At 41.9% G+C, this 24558-nt stretch overlaps 1 protein-coding gene across 2 annotated transcripts in view; it reads right to left on the bottom strand.

The window, feature by feature from the left end:
* ITPR1 (inositol 1,4,5-trisphosphate receptor type 1) overlaps positions 1-24558 on the bottom strand; it is a 240080-nt gene that overhangs the window by 160006 nt on the left and 55516 nt on the right. For both annotated transcript variants that reach the window (XM_036738075.1, XM_036738074.1), the window contains exons 27-36: positions 22552-22677; positions 20742-20942; positions 19849-20100; positions 18776-18901; positions 16686-16814; positions 12962-13082; positions 9359-9543; positions 6875-7023; positions 5434-5545; positions 966-998 (exon numbers count right to left, since the gene is read on the bottom strand). In XM_036738075.1, coding sequence (XP_036593970.1) covers positions 966-998; positions 5434-5545; positions 6875-7023; positions 9359-9543; positions 12962-13082; positions 16686-16814; positions 18776-18901; positions 19849-20100; positions 20742-20942; positions 22552-22677 — 1434 coding nt within the window. The remainder of the gene's footprint in view (positions 1-965; positions 999-5433; positions 5546-6874; positions 7024-9358; positions 9544-12961; positions 13083-16685; positions 16815-18775; positions 18902-19848; positions 20101-20741; positions 20943-22551; positions 22678-24558) is intronic.

Here is a 24558-nt window from a genome sequence, read left to right on the forward strand (position 1 = left end):
TGGGATAAATAACTTACATTTGTACCATCTGACTAATGTGAAAAAATAATATTCCCCCAAATATTCAAAGGATTTTTTGGTTTAGTTTTTTTAAGTGTTGGTTCATGAATCTAATCTATATTCAAAATTCTGTCCAAAATGACCCTTCTCCAATATTGCTCTGCTATGACAAGGTGGGTTAATTCAAATTTTCAGGCATTTGGGAGGGGTTCTATCGGCACATGGAAATCTATAGATAATGTGTTTTCTAAGAACTGGAGCCATTTCAATTCCATGGAAGAAGCTTCATCTATAAACCTTCCACTTCTAATCCTCATGCTCGGAGATCTACACTCCACTAATTAGAGACAAAACTGGAGTAACTTTCAGTTAATGTCCATTCCTCCAGTGCCCTTTTCCATACAATGTTATACTACTACTTCTCTCTCTTGGTTAATTATCCTTTCTCAAGAAAGTGAGGATCAAATGATATAATGATCGTAAAGTGCTTAGCTGAGTCTGGAATGTTATCTATTATTATTAATTAGTATTATTTTTATTTTGACTCTGAACCTCAGACTAAGTCCAAGTAGGTTTACAGAATTGTATGTTTAATGCTTTGTATAAAAATAAAGTCATTTCACTTCAATGCTGTTCTCAAAAATGAAGATTTTCTTTCACAAGTGCATGGCCAGTATCACCAAGAAATTTAGCTTTGTGTTTGAGCAGCAAGGAAAACAATATTCCAACTTCACAAGCTTTCTCCACACTGAAACAAAAATCATTTTCCCACAGATGGCACACAAGCCGGTCATGAGAAATGCCAATGAAGAAGACATGTGATTCACTAGGACTCACTCCCATGGGCAAAACAGACAAAATAAAATGTTAAACACAAGAGAGACTACAGGACAGACAGGTCATGGGGCAACTTGGAAAAGAGCATGGAAACACCACTATGGGACATTTAAAAGAGAAAGGAGGACCTCAGTATTATCCGATTCATCAATGGAAATCAGCTGAAAAAGAAAAAAAAAGGGAGGGGGAGGAAAATAAGCATTAGGAATATTAAGTATAAGCCAGTTCAAGTTCTAGGCACTATTAGAGATTTATAGGTCAAAACACAGTGCTGTAAAATTGCTGTAACTGTCATGAAAGCCCCAACCAGGTCCGCAATGCTGTCACCCTACTCGGTGACCTCAGCTCTGCTAGAAACATTCTACCAGGGAACAAAACAGACAGGATGCAGTCATGCTTTGTTCACATGCCGAGTGTCAAACCACATCGATAGCCCAACCAAGTTCTAAGAACTCCACCCTGTGGCTTGTGAGTTGGCTAAAATGTGTACAGAACTGTGGGCCAGGGAGAATTCCCCAATTAACAACGTCATCTTTTCAGATGGCAGTGGGAAAGAATGGGAGCTGAAAGGCAGACAACGCATGTCAACCCGGGAGGAGGAGAACCTCTCAGTTTCGATCTTAACAAGACTACTGCAACCCAAACTGAACAGTGACACACGCTAGACACAAGCCATCGAGTCTCTATAGGAGACAATTCAACTTTCATGGGGTCACCTGGAAAATAATGGGATGAATGCATCCCAGGCCCAGAGATTCCAAATCCAACCCAACTCCTGGGTTTAAGAGGAAAAGATTGGTCGAATTAAAATCATATGAAACTGTTGAGATGGTAAAGAGGTAAGGAGATTAAAAAGTAAAAACGAAGAAGATTCCTTCCATTCATCAGGTCCTACACCAGTGAATTCCATTTAAAGAATAAATGGAAGACAGCCAACAGCATGGGTCTTCATTGAAAATACTAAAAGGGTTTTATGTCAACAGTCTCCATGTTAACTTTTGACACATGAAGTAAACTTTTAAATTTCTAACAGAGACCTGGGAGTTAGAAATACAAATGTCTTACCCAGCTGGGAAAAAAGGAAGATTTAGTAATCACTGCACAATAATTTGGGCACATGGGAACCCTGCTGCTTCCTGTATACAACAGGTGAAACGTTTCAAGGGAAGAAATGTCCTTTACATGAATTCCATAATAAATATACCTCTTTTTTTAGATACACTGATTTTTCTTTCAATTTTTTTAAGCACCAATTTAGGCAAACTGCTATCACGAACCTTTTACAATACTGGCTATGTCAAATAGGATCATACCTTATAACAACTAGCTTGCCTCTTTGGATGTTGTTATGAGGCCTGAATGTTTCCTATCGATTACAAAGACAGAAATTGTCTCTAGCAGGACGTATGCTCCTTGAGGTCAGGAAAGGTTCACATTTTTGGTTCTTATATCCCCAGCACCCAGCCTGGTGTCAGATGCATATCAGGCAATTAATAAATGTGTGCTGAATTGACTCGAGTTTGAGATGTTTGGTTACAAAAGATTCTTTTCTTTCAGGCACCATTTTAGATCACGGGCATGGTGGAGCATAATCAATAAATATGGGAGGGAGGTCACATGTGAGGAGGTGAAACAGTCCAGACTTTTTGCTTTGTTCCCTTAATAAAGTGAATATGATGAGAAAAGTGGAATTTTCCAACTGCTAAAATGTCTTTGTTACATTTATAGGGGACGAAATGCTATTATCTGTTTGTTATTGGTATTAGAGATGATAGTTGCTATTACCTCCTAGAACGTGTTCCGTGGCACAGAGTTCTTTTCATCTGCTTCTCTGAGATGATTTAATTTCAATAAAAAAGATGTCTTAGCAATGGTGACCCCCCCCCCAGCATCAAAGGGAATGCAATTTTTACTCTTATGGAAGCCAAGAAAAATTGGGTGGGTACAATAATTCATTTTCTACTATCCCTAAATTGGACTAGGTGATCTTTAATCGCATAAGATCATCCCTGTTGGCCCCGAATTTCAATAAAAGGAACCAATGTGGGCCAGGAGCCTGCCTTTCTTCTTCAGTTAGCTATGCCTTTTTGACCTCTTCCTTTGTCAGGCATGAAAATGGGCAAGATCTTATCACATGTCATATTTGTCATCTATTTCTAGATGGACATGAATGGTAACTCTTTATAATTAATGGGAATTAATGGAGTTAATGGGAAAGGAGAACAAGTCGGCATCTTCTACATGATCACAAAAGTCCTGCATTAATGCTGATGGAGAAACAAAGAAATGGAATCCAGGAGTTCTTTCTAGGTTATAAAAAATTCGAAGTAACTTAATAAATACACTGTTGTATTAATAAGCTAGTTTGCAAAATGCAGAACAATGGATTTGGAAGTCAGAAAGAGTTAAGTGCTAATACTGCCTTAGACACTTACCAGCTGTGTGACCCCGGGGCAAATCACTTAACCTTTCTCAGACTCAGTTTCCTCATTTATAAAATAAGGATAATAATAACATCAAGGTCATCATCAAAGTACTTCCCATCAGGAAGTCTACTTTAAATGATGTTGGTCAGTCACGTCTGACTCTCCAGGACCCCATTTGGGGTTTGAAGCCATCTATTTCCACCCTCTCATTTCAAATGATGAGGAGCCAAAGCCCAAAGAGGGGGAGAGCCTTTCCAAAAGTCACACAGGTAGTGAGGACCGGAAGGAAGATTTGAACCTGGGTCATCTGATTCCAAAGGCTGCCCTCTATCTACTAAACCATACTGAGTCTCTAATTAGTAGTCCAACTAATTTGCCAGTTGACAGGAACAGTTATAATGTACAGGACTCAATGCCTGACATTTAATAAATGCCTGTTGATTGACTGAAATGTAGAAAATGGCCCTTTATTCTAAAATAGACTCCACTGATAGGTCAAACTTTAAAGAGAATTAAGGGTCGTTTATTATTATATGTAAATATGAATATAAACATCCTAGATTCCTCACTTTATAAGACAGATCCATTCCTGTGGAATGTCCTATAAAACTAATCAAATTTTAAATCCATTAGAGTAGCTTGAATTAAAAAAAAACTTTTGGATCTTTATGTAAGGAATGTAATTATTAATTAATGTTAACTCCATATTTTCTTAGGTCAGTCTATCTTAAGTCAAGGCAAATGCGTGTGTACACATGTATGCCTCATGAACCGGTTAGATATCATTTCTCGCAAGGGTGTCAAATGTTTCTTAGGAAGCCTACTGTGTGACTAAGCATTTAAAAGGGCCCTCCAGGAGTTCCCTTTCATGATACCACTTTTCATCTTGCCACTTTATTTGTATTCCTTTTGTCATGTTGTGTGAAACATTTTAAAATCTTCTTTTGGCTCTGGTAGCCTTAAACTATGCAAAGTTATGATGGGTAAAAGTGACATCTTCCCCTGTCCTTCTATAAACTTAGTGAATATTTCTGAAGGCTGCTAGGCTTTTCTGCTAATCCGAGGCCTCCCTCTGACTAACAATAAGCGCTAAAACTTTAAAAAGAAAAAAAAGGCAGTAAAACTTCAGTTGTATGCGATGACATTTATTTTGACAAGCACACCCCAGATTCAAGTCTTATGACATCATCACTCCACTGACTAAATGAATTGTAGGATACTTTGGTAATCTCAGAATAATGATCCCTATTAAATCTGCCAAAATGGGGCTGAAACAATGAATGAGAACTGCAATTCCCAGAGAAGACATAGAGAACCATTAGTGAGGTTTTAGTTCTGTTCTGTTTTTGTACCAAGAATTTTTTTTGGCAGGGGGGGGGGGGGGCAGGGGGGGAGTGGGAAGAATACAAGACTGACTTTATTTTGTTTTCTGTGGAGATGGGTTGGAGGTGAATAGTTTGCATGACACTGTGGGTATTTACTCAATATCAAGGATTCTGCACGGTGTTCTTCACATTTATGGTCAGGATAAATGAGGAAGGTGTCTTTAAAATCAGTTTTTATATCACAGACCTTTTGATAATCAGAAAGACATATATAGCAACTCACCAATAAGAAATGTAAACTCTCTATCTGGAACCTAACATGCATGCACACACACACACACACACACACACACATGCATGTACACACATACATACTCATACATACTTCTCTGTCTCTCTCCCTCCTACACCTACACACACACACACACACACACACACACACTTTTTCCTTTGGAATTTAACTATAAGCTAAAAGCAAGACATGCAAAATTTTGCCAATTATTTACTCTGAAAAGCACATGACATCATGAGGTGAACAGCCTATGAGAAGAGAGATCTGAGTATAATTAGCTTATTAAAGGCTCACACAGGATAAAATCATATTCTGGGAAGCATACTGGAAAGTTATTGGCTGAGTTCAAAGCAAAAATTAGAGACTCTGAAAGTTATTTCTCCCAATAAACTTTAGGGAAAAGTTTTGTTTATTCCTTTTTTAAACACTATTAATACTTGTGATCTAGGATAAGGTAGAATTCCCCCCCCCCCCGTCCCCTTCCCCTCCCCCACTTTCACATTCCCTCAATTTAATGGTCAAACGCTGTAGAATGAAAATAAATGCCAGGTACCTTTTCTCCATAGCCTCTGTCTTTGGTCATCATTTCCCTGAGCGTCTGTAACACTTTGATACAAAGTTTTTCTTCGTTCTCTTCCAGCAGCTGTTTAGTATGTTTTATTAATCTGAAAAGGGGGAGAAAAGTAATGGTTCGATTTGCTGCCACCGTCCCTCAAGTGCATCAACTTCTCAGCATCTCAGGATACCTGGTCACAGGGCCGGACACCCTGGACCAAAGGCCCTGCACTCAGCAGCAGCTCCCTGGAGCCTGCGGGCTGGCCCACCAGCTCATCTGCATCTCAAAAGTGACACCTGCTGGTCGATGGGGAGAAGCACTAGCTAAGGCTCCAGACGGCACCCTAAGCCAAGTCTGAACACTTGGATTCTCTAGTATTTACTATGTGTCTAATGTATACCACAGACTGTCCCAAGTGCTGACCCCTTTCTCTACAACAGTAAAGAAAACAAAGTCTTTTGCTTAAAGTCGTTAACAATATACGTTTTATAAGCAGGAAAATCAATTCATTTAAACAGTATGATTTAGATGACGTGTTGCAGAGTCCTGTTTGAATTAAACAGGTGAAGTAAGGAATCACATGAAGATGTTCTGTGAACTTATTGTTTCCCTGATAGAATTTAAGCTCCATGAGGGCTGGAGCCCTTCCATTTCTGTCTTTGGATTTCCAGAGCCCAAGATCTGAGAGGCAGGGTGGGGTGGTGGATAAAGATCTTGCCTTGTAGTTAGGAAGGCACAGGCATTCAGCTGTGACTTCCTACTCCTACTGGCTGTGTGACCCCGGGGCAAGTCACTTAAGTCCTGAGTACCCATCTGTAAATGGAGAAAGTTCTTCACCAATGACTCTCTATACCACTGAAATCCACTGAAATCACAATTCCAGTAAAAACAAACTTCCCAGAGTCTAGCCCAGTGCCTGGTATGCAAATGGCAGGCGATAAATGTTGGTTGCTTGACTGATTGTGTAAAACATACACTTGTCCCTCGTCCAAAATACTATCTTCCTATTAAGGAGGTGGGAATGGGTGGAGGAGAAGCATTTAGTGAGCACAAAGGTCTAGATACTAGTGTTTCCATCCCTAGGATTCTCCTGCAGCTTACATCTATGACAAATAGATACCAAAAGAAACAGGAGAACAGGGAGGTACAATAAGCAAGTGGAAAAGTTGGCCACTAAAATCAGGAGCAAATTGTCACAAACGATTCCAACCAATAGGGCTCTCTCTAACTGCCCATTCAGTTCTGCCAATCTTGTTTTAAGAAGGTGACCACAGTTAAAAGCTGTCACCTTGTTCGAGGCAAGGGATACACTTCTTTCCAAGATATATTTCTAGGGCTCTTGAATTAGGCTCTTCCCACAGCAGGACCACATGGGTATTCTTGACAGATCTCACAGGGGAGTAGCACTCACACTACCCCTGACACACAAACAACTTACTTGCAGATAAAGCCTCCACTTTCACATTTTCTTCGGGCATCTGTGTTCTCTGGGAAAAGCAGTTCTGGTCGATGGAGCACGTCCACGAGCACAGACAGCTCTGCCTGGACAAGGGGCCGCAAACGGTCTTCTAATGCAGACACTATATCCTGGAAGGTACCAGCAAGTAGTATTAATGGCAGAGGGTAGTGGCTAACTTTTGGCATCCTGAGAATTTGGGTCCATCCATAAGCAGTTTGGCATACTATGACTGAACCATCAACTAACTCATGGATCACACTTCTAAAATGACCGCTTCTTCCCCACCCTCCATCCTCATGGAAAGCGCTAGTCTTTGAAGTGCAAACTTCCCACCACCCATCCTTTTAAGGAAATGGAGTCTTTTAGGCCAACAAAGCATTCCATGTTACGGTTACATGAAAACACAAACGAATGAACATGCTGTATCAACATGCTAAATAGATGTACCCTGATAGCATGATGGTCTTCAAATACAAAACACACTGCTGTAGGAAAGGAAAACAGAGAAAAATGTGAAAGGGCAGCTAAGTCAAACACCGCAAAGAATATGTGAAAGGCAAATAGCAGGGAACAGATGAAGGGATGCGTTCCACCAGTGGGCGTGTCTCTTACAGGATGGTGACTTAGGACCAACCTAAAGCCAGGATGGCCAAGACGAGTACAGACTGTACTAAACAGAAAACAGACTCTAGGCTCAGTCTTTGTAAGCGAGGAAAACTCTTAGGCATTCATTTCTGAGGAAAACACGCACACAGAGTTTTATATATACTTAATCCAGAGTAATACCAAATCTGCTTATTTATAGATGAAGTTTTTCCAGAGGCTACGAGACATGGTTTTTAGACTGGAGTACTTGGAAGTCAGGAATGCCTGGGGTCAAATCCCACCTTTGACATGAGCTAGGTGGCGCCATAGCGCACAGAGTGCTGGGCCTGGAGTCAGGAAGACTCATCTTCCCAAATTCAAATCTGGCCTCAGACCCTTACTAGCTGTGTGACCCTGAGCAAGTCACTTAATCCTGTTTGCCTCAGTTTCCCATCTATAAAATGAGCTGGAGAAGGAAATGACAAACCACTCCAGTATCTTTGCCAAGAAAGCCCAAAATTGGGGTCACAGAGAGTCAGACGAGACGGAACGACAACAGCAACAGGTGTGATTTCATCTCTCTGAGCCTGTTTTTTCAATGGTAAAATGAGTAGAATGGTCTCTGTCAGACCTACCTTCCTGAGGGTGTTCTGAAGCTTAATGAGATAATACATGTAAAGGACTTTACAAGCTTTAAGGAGCAATATTACTATTCCATTTGGACAAGCAAAACAAACCATGTGGTCACTCAATGGTGACAGAAAGTCAATTCAGTGATTAGACAAACACTGATGATGCTCAGCAGAATCCAGTGACTTCCATCCAGAATTCCTCCAGACCTCTGTGGATCTAGAATTCTTGAAAGAACCCAGATTATGCCGACCCCAACTTGACAGCACATCCTCCAAAACATAGCAACATAGAGCTACTTCTCAACACCCATGGTATTAAGTAGTATTTACCAACCCAGGCAGATTCATGGAGGACTTCCATCTCATTGTCAATGGAGATCCCTCAAGAAGCTGCTATGATAATCTACTGAGTAATGTACCCAATCGCAGTTCATGAGCTGAAAGCTAGTCTGACCAAGTGTCATTTTTATACACGACGAAACTGAGAATCTAAAGGGGAAGTGACTTGCTCAAAGCAACCCAAACAGTGAAGAGCCTGGATCACCCTAAAGAGGCCACTTGGAGGCCCAAAGCATAAGTTTCTTACGTGAGAGCCTCAGGTTGGGAAGGAGCTAACAGATCTTCTGAAAGAGCCTAGCCAAACACCTAGGAGTTAGCGAATCACTAGGAGCACCTGTCTCCTCTCAATGCCAAACTCACTCACGATGTACATGTTATGAACTGCTGGAAAAATAAGACAGCCTTCCCAGGGGACAAAAACCAAAGCCTTATACTCTGGTTACCAGCACTATGCTTCCTCACAAGAGCTGGCTCATACTCTTTACAAGGCTAACTAATCCTTGGAAACAAGAGTTCTTCCTCTGTGTCTTGGACCCCTCTAGAAACCTGGTAAAGCTTATAAACCTCTTCTCGGATGATGTTTGTGGCCTATGTTCATAATGAAGGGAAATGCTAATTTTCAATTAGAAGTTAGTCAAAATAAAGATGTAATATTTTCCCCATCCAGGTTCATGGAGTCCCCTGAAATCTATCCATGGATTACTCTGACTTCCAGTTAAGAACCTTTAAAGCAAGCAGTACCCTCAGGTGACTTTTCCAAGTCAAGGTTGTCTTTTCCTAAATTCCTCTCCCAATATGCTATTTTTTCTCCAAAGCTCACAACTCTGAAATGCCTTTATTTTAGTTTGTCTTGATCCCATATGCTTGGTCAAACCCAAAGGGTGCATATTTGGGAATAGACCATTACCTGTAATCTTTCGATGATGTTCCTATAATCACGGGAAGCGGCGAGCACAGAGTCCCGGCGAGCGGCATTTCTTGCCGACAGCCGCCAGTTCATGGCAGTTTTCTGCACAATGTTGTGTGACTTCAGGAACAGGTTGTTGACCTGGCTGTCCAAGTCCACAGGGATGGCGATTGCTCGGCTTTTAGCTGGAAGAGAAGAAGGCAGGTTCAGAGCACTGGACTACTTGGTGAGTTATCGAGTCTGTCTGTCTGCTATCCATCTATCCATCTATCCCTATCCATCTATCTAGTTAACTATCACCTATTTCTCTCTAGTTCTCTACTATCTATAAATAATTTTTCTGCCATCTACCACAAGACTGAAGATAATCTCTCATATAAATATATTTATATATATACATGCATACACATCTATATCTATCCACATATCTCACTATGTGTATATACATGCACATATATGTATATATGCATACACACAAATTTATACATATATATTTGCTATAGCTAGGTCCTGATTATCACGGATAATGAATCCCCCTGAAGTGATTACACTATTTGAATTTTCATTGGGCTGGAACCAATGACCACATTTGACATTATTATAACTTCTAATAGTGAAAATAAATGAATGTATGAATCTCAAATAAATCAGATCACTTCACAGGGTTCATCATTTGTACTAATTAGTACCTCGCCGTAGATGGCAGAGGGAATAGAGCACTAGGCCTACACTTAAGAAGACTTGAGTTTAAATTGACTTCATCTGTGTGCCTCAGTTTCCTCAACTGTAAAATAGGTAATAACAGCACCTAGTTTCCAGGGTTATTGTGAGGATCAGATGAGATCACATTTGTAAAACACTTAGCAAATCTTAAAGAGTTGTATAAATGCTAGCTTTACCTATTTTCCTATTTTATATGTATGTACAGGTAAATAAACTCTCCATTATTGATGGCACGTATTTAATATCATGTTGGGGGGGGCAGCTAAGTGGTGCAGTGAATAGAGCACCGGCCCTGGAGTCAGGAAGACCTGAGTTCAAATCCAGCCTCAGACAATTGACACTTACTAGCTGTGTGACCTTGGGCAAGTCACTTAAACCCAACTGCCTTCCCCCCACCTCCAAAAAAAGAAAAAATTAGAGCCATTAATATCATGTTGGCTTGTCCATTATTTCTGTTATCAAATCATGTGTAACGGTCGGAGGATGCTGCAGAGGGAAAAAGGAACCTTAGAGGGTACCTAATCTAATTCCCTCATTTTACTGAAGAAAAAATTGAAGCCTAGAGGGGACTTGCCCACATTCACAAAGATAGGCAAATGACAAAACCTGACCTTCATAGAAGATTTTAAGTTTTACAAAGAACTTCCCACGTTATCTCACTTAATCCTCAAAATAACCCTCTGAGATACATACTACAGGTATTACTGTCCCCATTTTGTACATAAGGCTCGGAGAGGTTAAGGTTCAAAAGGCTAACATAACCTTAGAGGCAAGATTCCAGCCTACATCTCTCTTACCTGCCTCAGAACTAGGACTTGAACCCAGGACCTCTGATGCTAGATCCAGGGCTCCTTCCATTACATTATGCTAATTTTCAAAGGTCCAAACAAATCATAACTGGAAAGGTAAACCTTTGTGATCTAAAAATAATCATTCCCTTCAACTCTCTGAAAGGGCAGATTATTTTTAGATTACATGCTATTCTGAATCCTCTCATTAGCATAGATAATTGAGACTGCACATGGATTAAAAAAAGAAAAGAAATCCTTACAAACTTTGGGCTTTCCATAGATTTTGCTCCTACTACAAAGACCAAAGTTGAACAAGACCTCTGTGAGCACATAGTGTTCAAAATGTTTAGAGGCCCTCACTAAGTCTCTAAGGAAGTCAGAGATCCGTGAACAGTTACTGGGCAGGTACTTCCAAAGTTGGATTTCTCACTTTTAAAAGAGAATAGACAAGAAGAATTTAGGCTTCTGATGGCATGGAGCAATGGATGGAAAAGGACTAGCAGCCACTTTACATTGCTCTGGAAAGGTTAATGCAAAAAAGTAGATGGGGGGCAGAGGCAAGAAAAGACAGGAGTCCCTCATCCCCAGAGGGTTCTCCTTCAACACCTGCTCTTTCCCCTCTGAGGTTGTGTTTCCTGTGTGGCCCAGATCTACATAGACAGTATGTGTCAGTCAGGGCTTGAGCTGATATCTTCCTGATTCTGAGATTAGTGCACACTACATTCATATTATATACATATCATACACACATGCATGCTCACATGCATGAGTAAAGGCTTCATCATCTTTTGCTACCTTTAAAAACACACTTTGGATGCCGCAGCAAGTTTTCACCTTCTAAGTGCTTGTAGAATATACTCATTAGACAGGTGGCTTACTCAAAACCAAGCTGAAAATCATTCATTAAATACTGACTAGTCAGTTTCACAGAGTCACAGAATCTCAGCATTGGAAAGGACCTCAGTAGCCATCCAATCCCATCTCCAGGACAATATAACTGATAAGTGGTCATCCAGGCTCCGCTCGAAGATGTGCAACAAGGTGGAGCTCGCCACAACCTAAAGCAGCCCCTTCTACTTAACCAAAGGGTTAAGAAGTTTCTCTGAACATCAAGACTTAAATTTCCTTCCCTGTCACTTCTACACTACAACTAATTCTGGACCCTTGGGTTAAAACAGAACAAGTCTAATGTCTGGTCCTGGAGAGAGTTATCAAGTACTTGAGGACAGTTAGCATGTCTCAGACTTCTCTTTTAGAGGTTTCTTAGGGCTCGGCAAATACGGCTTTCTATGAGATGATATTAGGAACATTACCAAGGCCTGGCCTAGAGACCTTGCAAGTTAGGAGGTTCTTTTCTCTCATTGTGAGTATGCTTCTGCAGGCACTTTCAAAGTTGGATCTCTTGCTTTCAAAGGAGATGAAAATCAAAATGTATAGATCTGGGCCCAAAGAAAAGAGTTAAAAACCACCTAGGAAAAAAACCAAAACCAAAAACACAGAGGCAGAGGATTCAAATGAAGATTTCATGGATTCTTCCCTAGTGTTCTCAGCGAGGATCAAGCATCTATCTGCCTTCCTTGCTGTTCCTTCCTGACTGGACTTGCATGAGACACTCTAACTCTTAGCCTGGAACTACAGAGAGTAAAAGCAGACAGGTGATGGATATGTAGCACTTAGGACAAAAATAACTGAGGCTCATATCAATTTTAAAGGCAAATGGAGGAAGAGGGAGAGAGATTTCAGCATTCTATTTTAAAGAGCACAGTCCTAGGGGGTTGAGGCAAGAAGAGAAGGAACTCAATCATAACATTCTCCCAGCAGACAGCACAGTTACTATTAATGTTTGTTTAAAATGTCACTTTTTTTAAACCAATGAAGAAACTCAGGATCGGTGAGATGAAATGAGCCCATGCTCACAAAACTAGCTTTAGACGTTTGTCTGAAGCAGGATTCCAACCTAGATTAACTGTTTGCACTTCTGATACTTTATAGACCAGGCTGTAGGGGCTTTCCACCCATTCATGCCTTCTTTAAACATAAAACACACTTTGGCTACATTAGAAACAAAGTCAACTGTCAGGTTTCTTACCTACATCAGAGAGCACCCTTATACAACTCTCCACGGAGGCTTTCTGGCTCGGCATCAGCCAGTTGCAGTGATAAACCCTGAACACTCCCTGTAGCAGCTGTACAAAGACTGGCTGGCGAGTCTAGAGGGAAAAAGAGAAGGAAAAAGATCATGGAAAACTGCATTTCACTTCCTCAAACAAAGACTAAGTCATCCCTCCTTGTGCCCAGTTGGGTTTTCAAGAGTAGATCTCTTCATTCACAGTCCAAACAAGAAGTATTCCAGGGCAAAAGGAGGGAGATATCAGATGAATAGGGAGATCAACAAACATTTTTAGGAATCATTAGAAACAGAAAGGAGGAAAAGCAAATAATTATCTTTATCAAGAGCACAAAATTGAAGTTATCTGCCTGGGGTTGCCCACAAGAAAGTCCCTGGGAAATGAAAGAGAAGTAAGGTTTAGTTGGGACACTGGGGCAGTATTTAAAAAAAAATGAAACCTGGGTCTTGGATGATTTTCTAGAAATGTCCTAGCTCCCAACCCCTAGCCACCCATAATATAGTATGCAAAGACAGCAGAGGTAATGAACCAAATGTTCAAATGTTGTCTATTAATGGTATTGATTTCCCCTAAAAAGTAGGCAAAAGACCAATCACATCCCCCAATCAGAAAAGAACAAGCTTTCAATCGACCAATCCATGTCTAAGGACATGAGGATCTCACATCTTCAGAGGGTAAATCTACTTGAGATCTTGAAATCTGTACTTCATCAGATCAGGGATATACACCCCACTTTACATTCTCAGTTCACACAGTTAAAAAGTTAATCAGCTTAATAAAAATTACCAACCAAGTGTTCTACAAGGCATTTGGGAGGGGACAAGAGTTGATTCAGGCCACTGAGCAAGCACCCTACAAATGCTAATAGAAATGATGTCTGTTGCAAGAAAACTGAGGTCGGTCAAAGCACTCAGGCCTTCCTACAAATGCTGGCCCAGAGAAGAGTCCGATCTCCAGCTGCATAAAGCACTTAGCATAGAATTCAGTTCCATGGGGCAGATGCACATTCTTCTTGCTTGTTCTCATCACTATCAGGCATACAAGTGATGAGAGCCCCAGGAGTGGCAGAAATCCCAAATAAGAATCAACAGCAGCAATGACTACAAGTAGCATTTATTCAGGGCTTTTTTTTTTTTTGCAAAGCACTTTACAAATATTTTCTCGTTTGATCCTCACAACAGCACTCAGAGGTAGCTGCTATTGTTATCTTCCCTTTGTTGGACAAGGAAGACAGAGAGGTTAAGTGACTTGCCCTGGGTCACAGAGCTAATAAGTATCTGAAGCTGGATTTGAACTCGAGTCTTCTGGATATCAGGTCCAGGGCTCTATCCACTGTGCCACTAGCTACTACCTTAGTGTCTTTCAACTGCTCAGAAACAAAGCAGTGAATACAAAGAAATGTGTATCAAGGGCCTTCTGGGCATCTCTCTGTGGGAGACAGTTCTTGCTCTACTGGTATTGAAAGTTTAGTAGGGGAGATCAGTCATGTACACAAAACACATAATACACAAAATAAGGCTGTATTGGCTTAGGTAATAGACCATGAGCACTAGACAAATGGCAGAGATCACCTTTTTCAAAAATCCTATGTTTATACATCTGCATATATAAAAAAAAAACTTTGATCTTCAAAACAGCCCTTTGTGGACCAAATGAGGTATTTGTAAAGCACTAAGCAAAGTGCCTACACACCCAAAGCTATATAAATGCATAGTCCCTTCCCTTTATTGGGGTAGGCACTATAGGGATTTTTAGCTCCTTTTTTCAGATGAGGAAACCAAGGCTCTAAGAGATTAAAGATAATTAAAACATAGTACAAGTGATGGACAAAACACTGATTAAACATTAACGGCTTTGATAGGAAGATCTGCTAAGGCCTCACTCGCATAGCTAGTAAATATAAGATCTGGGATTTGAACCCAGTACTGACTTCAAGTCCAGGCCTCTTTTCACGATTCCATTTGGCCTAGGTCTACTCGTTTCTGTTAAAAGAGCTGCTTTTATATGATGCTCCATCTGTCTAATTCAGGGGTGGGGAACCTGCAGCCTCAAGGGCCTGGAGGCCGCAGGCTCCCTACCTCTGCCTAGTACATTCTAAGATTTCTGCAAGGTAGAGATAGACAGACTGGAGACTAAAAGGTAAGAATGCCCAAACAAATCCAATAAAGTGGTCACGTATGTTGACAATTTTCTAAGAGAGCCCAATAGAATGATCTGTTTTACAATACACTCCACAGTTTACATGAACACCAGCACTGTCATGGTGAACTATCCCTTTAAATCACAAGCCAAACACCTGAAGTAGAGTCATTTTTAGAGTTGGCCACTCAGGAGAATAGTCCTTTATTGGGTGGGACAAGTCTGGCCTTTAACAGCACGTACAATCTTAGCCTCGAAGGTTGTTGATGTCAAGGTACCACTTTGACTAGAGACGTGTAAATCACGTTGTTAACCCACTGCATTTCCCAAGCATTCCTGAGCTAAATCGAAAGCTATTTCTATTTCTCCGGAATAAGCGAGCTGCTTAAAATTTCCAGAATAAAGTGACAGGAAACATTTTTGCCACATGTTGGCTCCAATTCTCACTATCAGAGGGAAATTGATACAAACCCATCCTGCTAAGTGTGGTCCTAAGGGTCACCTCTCCTGTTCAGGATTTTTAGGTGGCTGCCTTTATTAATGGAAGGTAATACTTGAACGCATCACCTCTTTCCCAATAATCGCTGTCTTTTTTGTTAGCACAATGTCTAGCACACAGTTATTATTATTGCTTGTTCTTCCTTTTTGAAGTGGACCAGTGATATCATGGAGTGATGTCTTGATTTGCATGTGGACTGAATTTAAGTGGGACCAAGTTGAACAAAGTCATCAGCCTCATTCTTTTTTTCTGAATCACTTAGGTCCAGGGGCAAGAAAAAAGTTAGAATGACTGGTGATGCCTACAATACAGTAGATGACCTTGGCGCCTTTGATACTTGACCAAACTCTAAGCACTCCCCAGAGCCTGCTTCAGTCGCTTTCATGTCCATTGGAACAAATTGTTCTCATCTACCCATTCTGCTGGGGGGACATCTGCTCATGCTTAGAGGTAGATGCCCCCTGACTTACCAAGGGGTTTGAGGCCTGTTATCCTCAACCTGGTTTAGCCCATCTGTCAAGACGGTTTACTGGGATGTAGCCACTGCACATGATATACCTTTGTGGAGCCACAGGTGAGAGTTGAGGGCCAGGTAGATACCAAAGGTGGACGAGCAGTCCTCCCACCAGAGGTGCTAGTCCTCTCTATTGTAGAGAATTTACACTGAGTGTGCAGTGTAACTCACTCTAAAAAGGCAGGTCTGCAATAGGTTTGCAACGTCTGGTCTTAGTGGTTGCCCCAAGTCATGATTATAAGCTGCCCTGCACAGCTTGGTGGGTACTTAACAAAACACTGCTGAACTGGATTGAATTATGGATCCTAGGGAAAGAGGAATAGGAAGGCAGGAAGTATTCCACAGTCACCATTTGGATCACACAGCTCTGGATGTTCCCTGTGTACCCTGGCAACTCCTCAGGGTTTCATCTTCACCCTTTTCCCTGGGGCTATTCTAGTCCTACCTCCTGCTGACCTGCCAGGTGCCCTTAGTGTGGGTCACCCTCTCCTGAGGACGTTAGGGGCCAACTCTATTAGGGTGCTTCTCTTACCTGCAAAGTTGTGCTCTGGTCAGAGAAGGGGGAGCTGAAGAAAGTTGTCACAATGCTCATGACGATTTCAGTCACATATTTCTCCAAGATCGAGTCGGCGTGTTTCCTGTCACTGGTGTTGTTACATGCCTAAGAAGAGAATCTGAGAGCTTTAAAGACAGTCCTGAAGCTTGCAAATTAGTTGTAAAGCTGAGAAATCACCACTATTTCTCTTCTGATGGTTTTCATGGCCGATCAGCACTAAATGCTGAACAGATAACATTTAGGTAAATAATTTACCTATGAAATGACAACTGGCTTAGGCCAAGTTGCTTCCAGTTCTAGAACTCCCATAATTTTACTCTGTTCTTCTTGTCACGGTGGTCCTCAAGGCGGTGTCCAAATTCTCTCACTATGCTGGAATTTCATTTTGTCAAATACAGCTCAAAAGAAAAATCTTGACTTAGAAATCTTTCTGCACACATAGGCAATGTGATGTGGCAGAACAGATGGTGCCTTTGGAGTCAGAAGGCCTGGATTTGAATCCTGGCTCTCAACACCGGGCATGTTAGAACAGGTCTGTGGGCCTCAGTTTCCTCATCTGGACCTGGAAGGAAACCTCATCCCCCCTGCAATTTTACAGATAAGGAAACTATGACCCAATAGTTTCCTTAAGTAATTTTACCAAGGCCACAGGCAGTAAAGCGTCAAATCTGGGATTTGACCCCAGGCCCTCTGATGCCAAATCTAGAGCTCTTTCTGGGATACCATTTTCATTAGATCATAAGCTCCATGAGGGCAGGAACTATCTTTTGCCTCTTTTGGAATCCCCTGCACTTAGCACAGTGCCTGGCACTTAATAAATGTTTACTGGATTAAGTTAACACCAAGCTGCCTCCAACCTCTAAGGTTCCTTCTAAATCTGTGACCCGTCATCTTCTTAATGGAATTTGCCTTGTATTTAATTTGGTTATTGTGAGGACAGCCATAGTGAGGCTATAATCACAGGCCTAGAAAATAATTAAATCAAGGTAGTAATTATTTATCAGTGTACGTGCTAGGTTTTTGGCACTATGACGGATATGAAAGGTTGAAGAGGGAACTGATTAAATAAGAACAGCTGACACTGATGCGCTCACCATCTCTCAAATTCTCACAACTACCCCAGGAGAATGTTAGTATAAGCTCTCTGGTGTCCCTGGATGGAGGGGACTCAGAGGGGTGAGTGACTGAGAAAGAACCCAAATCTTCTGAATCTAAGTACAGGACTCTCTGCACTACCCTGCCCTGCCTCTCCCTTGAACAATTCAAGAATTGAGCCGTTCCATCCTGAAGGCCCTAAGCTAGTTTGGGACAAGGCCAAGAAGAACTGGTAGGAGCTGAAAAGTCAAAGCCTGAAAGGTTTCTGACATTCGCTGCCGAGTGCTATTAAATGAAGGTCTCTGGCACATGGCAAAGTAGGCTAGTACTTTAAGTGCTTCCCAGGCTCTGGGCCTAATATTTCTGTCTGCACATCTGACACCAGGCAGTAAATATCCTCAGGGTCTGACATGCTTACTACACCCAATGCACAAAACCAAAAAGGATATAGGAAAATCTATTAAGTGCTGAGTTAGAAAAGACACATCAAAAGATGAGATATGCTACAGGTTCTCACACACACAAAAGTCACAAAAATAAATGGCCAAGTCCAGGAACATTGTCTTATAGGGCTGAATTTTGTGACTATTAATGAGGTGGGGAGATCCCCATAAACCTTGCCTAGATCAGCATGACAGATACTATCTCAGAAAACAAGTTGTGGCTAAAAAAAGAAAATAGATTTTTTCCCAGAACAAAACTAGCAAAGTCCACAATCAGCAACAAGCAAAAGGCAAGAGGGCAAAAGTAAACAGACAAGACTTCTGGCCACGGAAGGGACTTTCGAGGAGAGGTGTTCTTTTTTACAGAGGATGAAGTTTAGGCACCAAGAGGATAAGCTATTTTCCCCAAGGTCACATAGGAAGTAAGGAGATCTTGGACCTGACCTCAAAGGCCTCAAAGAACAAGATCAGCCACCAAAGCCAGGATCACAAAAACAGACTTCATCTTTGATTCCTAAATGTTCTTACCCTGCAGATGTCAACAAGAAAATTCTCAAACAACTTCCACATGTGGTTACTAGTATAAATCTCCTTCATTTCGACCTCGGTGTCCACATAACAATGGTTCAGGAAGTTGATGTAGGCAATTTTAACCTGGAAGGAAGGATGAAAAAGAGGTGGGTCAGAAGACAAATAGTTGTGCAGGCCAGAAATCAGCGTCCACATCATAAAACAGGCAAAACTAAAGTGTTGGACTGGACAATTTCTAAGGTACCTCCCAACTCTAAGTGAGAACCTGTGAGTTAATGATAACAACAGCTCATTTTATAGCTTGAAAAGTGTTCTACACACATTGATTCATTGGAGTCACAACAATTCTATGAGGCAGGTGTTGTTACAATCCCCACTTTATAAACATGGAAATTGAGGGTCAGAGATGTCCAATGGTTTGTCCAGATGACACAGCTAGGAAGTGTTGGAGGCAGGATTCAAACCTAGGTTTTCCTCTCTCTCTCCACTATGCTCAACATGACCTGATGACATAATTACATGTGTAAAAAGAGTGACACAGAGTTCGACATAACATAGGAGCAATAAGCTTCTTACTTAGACCAATTCCCTTCAAACTCTACAGGGTTGGCTATTCCTAGGGAAGCTAGGAAATCTGTACAGTGGAATGAGCACTGTCTTAGGAGTCAGAGGACCAGGGTTCAAATCCCGCCTCCCACACTTAGGACCTGTATGACCTCGGGCAGGTTAAATCACCTCTCTTGGCTACAGTTTCCACATCTGCAGACTAAGAGGGTTGGACTACACGGCCTCTACCTCAAACCCTTCCAGCTTCGAGTCTATGATCCTATATACTACAAAAGTTCCTCCACTTCTCTCATGAGAGTAAGACTGAAGACTAATTCTCCCCAGCACAGGATTATAAACCTAATTTTTGATACTTAAGTTTAAAAATCAGGTATTATGGAATTTTTTCAGGGTGAGGAGGATACAGCTCTTCATTCCACTGAACCAGAATTCACAGCTTTGAACCTCAGCTCCACACAGACTGAGAAGAGAGGACGTCAGACTCCAGGCCTGCTGAGCCTCACCTCAGGGATGCAATCCTCGTGGGTCACTACCCGGACAATGTCATCTAAAGGAAGGAGGGAGTTACACTTGATCTCGGTGTAGACATTTTTACCCTCTGTGCACACTGCTAAGAGTTCTACCAAGTGGATATGGTACATGAGAGGGCTGTTTTCATCCATTCGGTCCCGCTCTGATCTCATCATCTGGATGAGTGTCTGGAAGGAGGCCCTGTCATTGTAGAACACAAGGACATCTTCTCCTGAATTGACCAACTACAAAAAGGAAGAAAAACCATGTTTATCAAAAGCTTGAGAGGGAATAAAATGCTACAGAAATCTGTTCATTGAGATAAAAAAAAAAGAAAGGTTCCATCTCTGGCCTTCCAGTGCTAGACTCTCGAATGATAACACAGAAGATATAACAGCTCATTTATACTCAGCTGGTTTTATGCCCCTTCCCAAATTAAGCATTATTTGTACTCCAATTTCAACCCAAGGATACAGAAAATACATATGGCCTGAGTGAAAACTAATTGCAAGAAAACAGCTAGGTTTGGAGGGAGTTCTTCATAGGAAATCCTCTACAAAAGAGGAGCTTCATATTGTGTTAGGTTGGACAATGGAATAAAGATAGGGCCTGTGACTTTCTTTGCTATATGGAGTTCCTGGATAAGAAAATTCTCTCTATCAGATAGGCAACTGCTCTGGAGTCCATCTGTACTGAGAAGGTAAGGGACCTGCCCAGGGTTACACAGCCAGTGTGGCTCAGAGGCCTGACTCGAACCAAGGGCTTCCTGTCTGTGGTCGACTCTCTAGTCACTACACTCGAAGGCTTCTTCAGCTGAGGATGTCAAATGGAAAATTCCTACTTCACACTGGCTGTGACTATACAGAAACAGGCAGCTCTCACTCACCTCGGCCATGACCATGTCTTGGCACTTCTTAATGAACTTCCCTTCGGCCTTGACAATTGTTTGCAGGAATTTGATGTACTGAACATTCCTGCCGTGTGTTTCAATACAATGAACAAAGTGCTGGACGACTCTCTCATTGATCTCACTGCAAAGCTGGAAGTTATTCATGAAAATGTGCTGCATCGTCACTGCCTCCAGGATCTAACATGGGAAGGAAAGTCTCAGTTTAAGGAAACGAAATAAAGAGGATGTCTGAGTGTTCAGGAAGTGTGAGAATGAATAATACGTGTAGTTCGTGCAAACGATTTGTGACTTCATTAGCTTGGGAAACTGCTGGGACAGTAAGAGATGGCTGCCACAACAGTCAGGCTGTCACCCATTGCTGACCTGGTTTTAAATAGGTCTTATGGCAAATACAAATGAAGTAACCTAGTAGCAGAGACGTATAGGCTAGAACCAAACCTGGGACATTATGGGTATAACAACTCCCAGGTGAAGAAAGTCCCTCTACCAATACAAACCAACCTGTTCTCTGCAAGGGGGTAATCAACAGAGAGAAGGGACTAGTATCAAGGGGGCTCAGGAACGGCTTCTTGTAGAAGGTAGAAGGTGGTGCTTGATCCGGGACTTGAAAGAAGACTGGGGAGCCAGAAGATGCAGATGAGGAGGGAGGGCATTCCAGGTGTGGGGGCAGCCAGTTAAAATTCCGGGGCGGGGAGGGGCAGGAGACAGAGTCACACAAAGTAAGGGGTGGGCAGCTTCAGAGTGGGATGCTTTGGCTGAGGGAGGAGGTGCAAAGTATGGGACTGAGAACTGGGTCCCATGGGGGCTCAGAATGACCTCGACAGGGAGGGTACAACCAGGTGGGAGTTTGTTAATCACTGAGAAATGAATTCAGGTGGGTTGATAGCCACTCTACCAAATTGCATCTCAAAGATTTAAGGCTTTGTAAATAAATGCTAAGGCACACACAGGTTAAGTGACTTGTCCGGATTTACACAGTTAGCAGGTATCACAGGGTAGGGTTCAATCCAAGCCTTCTTTTAGGCCAGCTCTCTACGGACCACATCACACTGCCTTGCAGAGTGATGTAGTAAAGAAGCCCTAAGGTACTGAGATTAACTGACTTGCCTAGGGTTACACAGCTGGCAAATACCAAGGGTAGGATTTGAACCTAGGCCTTTTCCTTTGATAGAAGTATAGGACTGACTCCAAGCGGGTGTGGTGTAGATCTCAAAATAACTGACTGAAAAAGAAGAGATTACTAATAACATCACTCACTATGTGCTAAGTGCTTTATAAAGATTAGCTCATTTCATCCTCACAACAACCCTGGGAGGCAGACACTACTATTATCCCCATTTTATTTTTATTTTTTAATAGATGAGGAAACTGAGGCAAATAGAGATTAAGTGACTTGCCCAGGGTCACACAGCTGGTACATGTCCATGGCTGGATTTGAACTCAGGTCTTTGTCACTCCAGACTCAGCACTCTATCCACGGTGCCACCTCACTACTCTGACTCGGTCAAACCTATTTTTGGGAGGGGGTGGGGTGGTGACACATCAGAAAAATTCAAACTAGTGTTTTTAAACTCCCAATACTTCTCAACTCATCCTGCCCTTTATACATTTTTGCTTCTCGTTCTCCTTTCATGGTACACATTCATGTCTCCTGAATGGGATTCCAGGACACCCATCTGGACCAGTCTGGTTCCAGACCCAAGAAGAACAACATTTTATAAGACCAGCCATCCTTCCTGCCTTGTTCCCTTTTTCTCCATGGCTCCAAGTGGTCACTGATCCTTACCCCAGGATTCAGAAACAGGTTTATATGCTTGTGCAGGAGAGCCTGGTTCTGCTGATTACCAGCACAGAAGTTCTGTAAAAACTCATGAGCCAGCTTCATGATCTCCTGCATCCGTGTATCTTCAGCCTAGGTGGAATAATGAGGAAGAGCCGGGGTTAAGGAGGTGCAAAAGAATGGGACAGAGGAAGGAATGCTGAACTGCAAGCTAGCAGACCTGGAATCCTATGACATCCCTTCCACTAGCTAGTTGCATGAGGTAGTCACTTAGTCTTTATTGGGTGTAAGGCACTGAGGTAGTATGCATGACCTTTGTCAAGTCACTATTCGAGCCTCAATTTATTCACCTGTAAAATAAGGGTATTGGGCTAGATGCTCTCTAAATAACCTTCCAGCTCCGTAAATCTATAAAAATTGGAATTCAAAGGTCTTTCTGAATTAAGCCCTTTGGACAAACTGAAAACTTTGATGCTGAAATGGTGTTCTGCAGACAAGCCACTTTGGCATCCTTTGGCCCAGAGGAAACAAATTGTTTTGTAGGAATAGAGAGATGCAGCATGGTTAAATAGATAGACTGGCTAGCCTCAGAGCTGGGAAGATATGGGTTCAAGTCCTGACTCCAAAATATACTTTCTCATTAAGAGCATATAGGGAAGTCATTTAAAATCAGTGTCCCAAGTAATCCCCTAAGACTTAAAGGAGCTAATTTTCACAGCCAGTGATCACGAATCTGGTCCCCAAAAATAAATAATTTAGAGACAAAGCAAGATATAGCCCAACAAAATGGTTTAACTACTTGAATCAAGATATTTTAGTTCCTGATCTATGCTACAAGCTGGCACAGAGAAAGTGACAGCTAATAAAAAGTCTTCCCCAATTCAAATTCATTCATTCATGTGGATTATTGACATAAGGCCACCTACCCCCTGAAGGTAAGCCATTATCATTCCTTCCCTATTACTTAAAATACACTGTCATGCACCCTTCTCTTAGGTTTTTCTTTCAAGCTGTCTACTGCCAGGCCAACTGTCTGCACGGTAAGATAGTATGGGTGACATCTTTTGGTTTGTGCATAAAGTGGATTTAAGTGAGGCAGAGGAAGTCATAAGGCATCACTCTCTCTTCCAGAATTGTCACAGCCCAGTGGCAGGACAGAGTCAAGACAACTGGTGATGGCTCAGGATGGAGGAGGTGACATTGGTGTCTTTGATGTCTAACCAAGCTCTAAGCACTCCACAGCACCTGCTTCAGTCACCTCTATGGCCATTGGAACAAACTGTTCCTATCTGTCCATTCCACCAAAGGAAGTAGGCACATGCTTGAGGTAGACATTCCCTCCTCTCCCTCTCCACCCAATTCACCAAAGGGTTTGAGACCCCTCAGTTACCCTTAACATGGTTTAGCCCATCTGTGTAGACCTACACCCGATTCAGAGAATCTCAGAGTGGGAAGAGATCTCAGAGGCCATCCTGGTTGAACCTGTACCTGATCAAGAAACCTATCTGCATCATATCTGAAAGAGTAGTCTTTCAGCCTCTGCCTGGAGACCCAGAATGAGGGGAAACCCACCCCCTCCCAAGGCAATCCATCCCACTTTTGTATCTCTCTAGTTGGTAGGAAGTTTATCCTAACAATCATGCTTAAATTTGCCTTTTAGCAAATTCTAACCAAGTATTCTAGGTCTGCCTTTTGGGACAACTGAAACAACCAAATCCTTCCTCACCGGGTTCCATATCTTTGTAGAAATTTTACCCAATTCTGAACAAAGAAAGAGGGATCTGATAGGGAAAGCAATGATCCACAGAGCATCCCCTGAAATAGAGCAAAACGCAGTCCCATCATATTCATAAAGGACTTTTTTTGTTTCCAAAGCACTTTTATAAATCTTGTCCCAAAGAATTTTCAAAACCTCCCTTTGAGGAAGACAAAGCGGAAGCCTCATGTTTGCTTTATGAAAGAATCTTAGCTATGTGTTTTGACAATAGAAAAGGGCAGTGGAAGTTTTAAAGA

This window comes from Trichosurus vulpecula, chromosome 9, assembly GCF_011100635.1.
Source record: "Trichosurus vulpecula isolate mTriVul1 chromosome 9, mTriVul1.pri, whole genome shotgun sequence".
NCBI classification, from domain to species: domain Eukaryota; kingdom Metazoa; phylum Chordata; class Mammalia; order Diprotodontia; family Phalangeridae; genus Trichosurus; species Trichosurus vulpecula.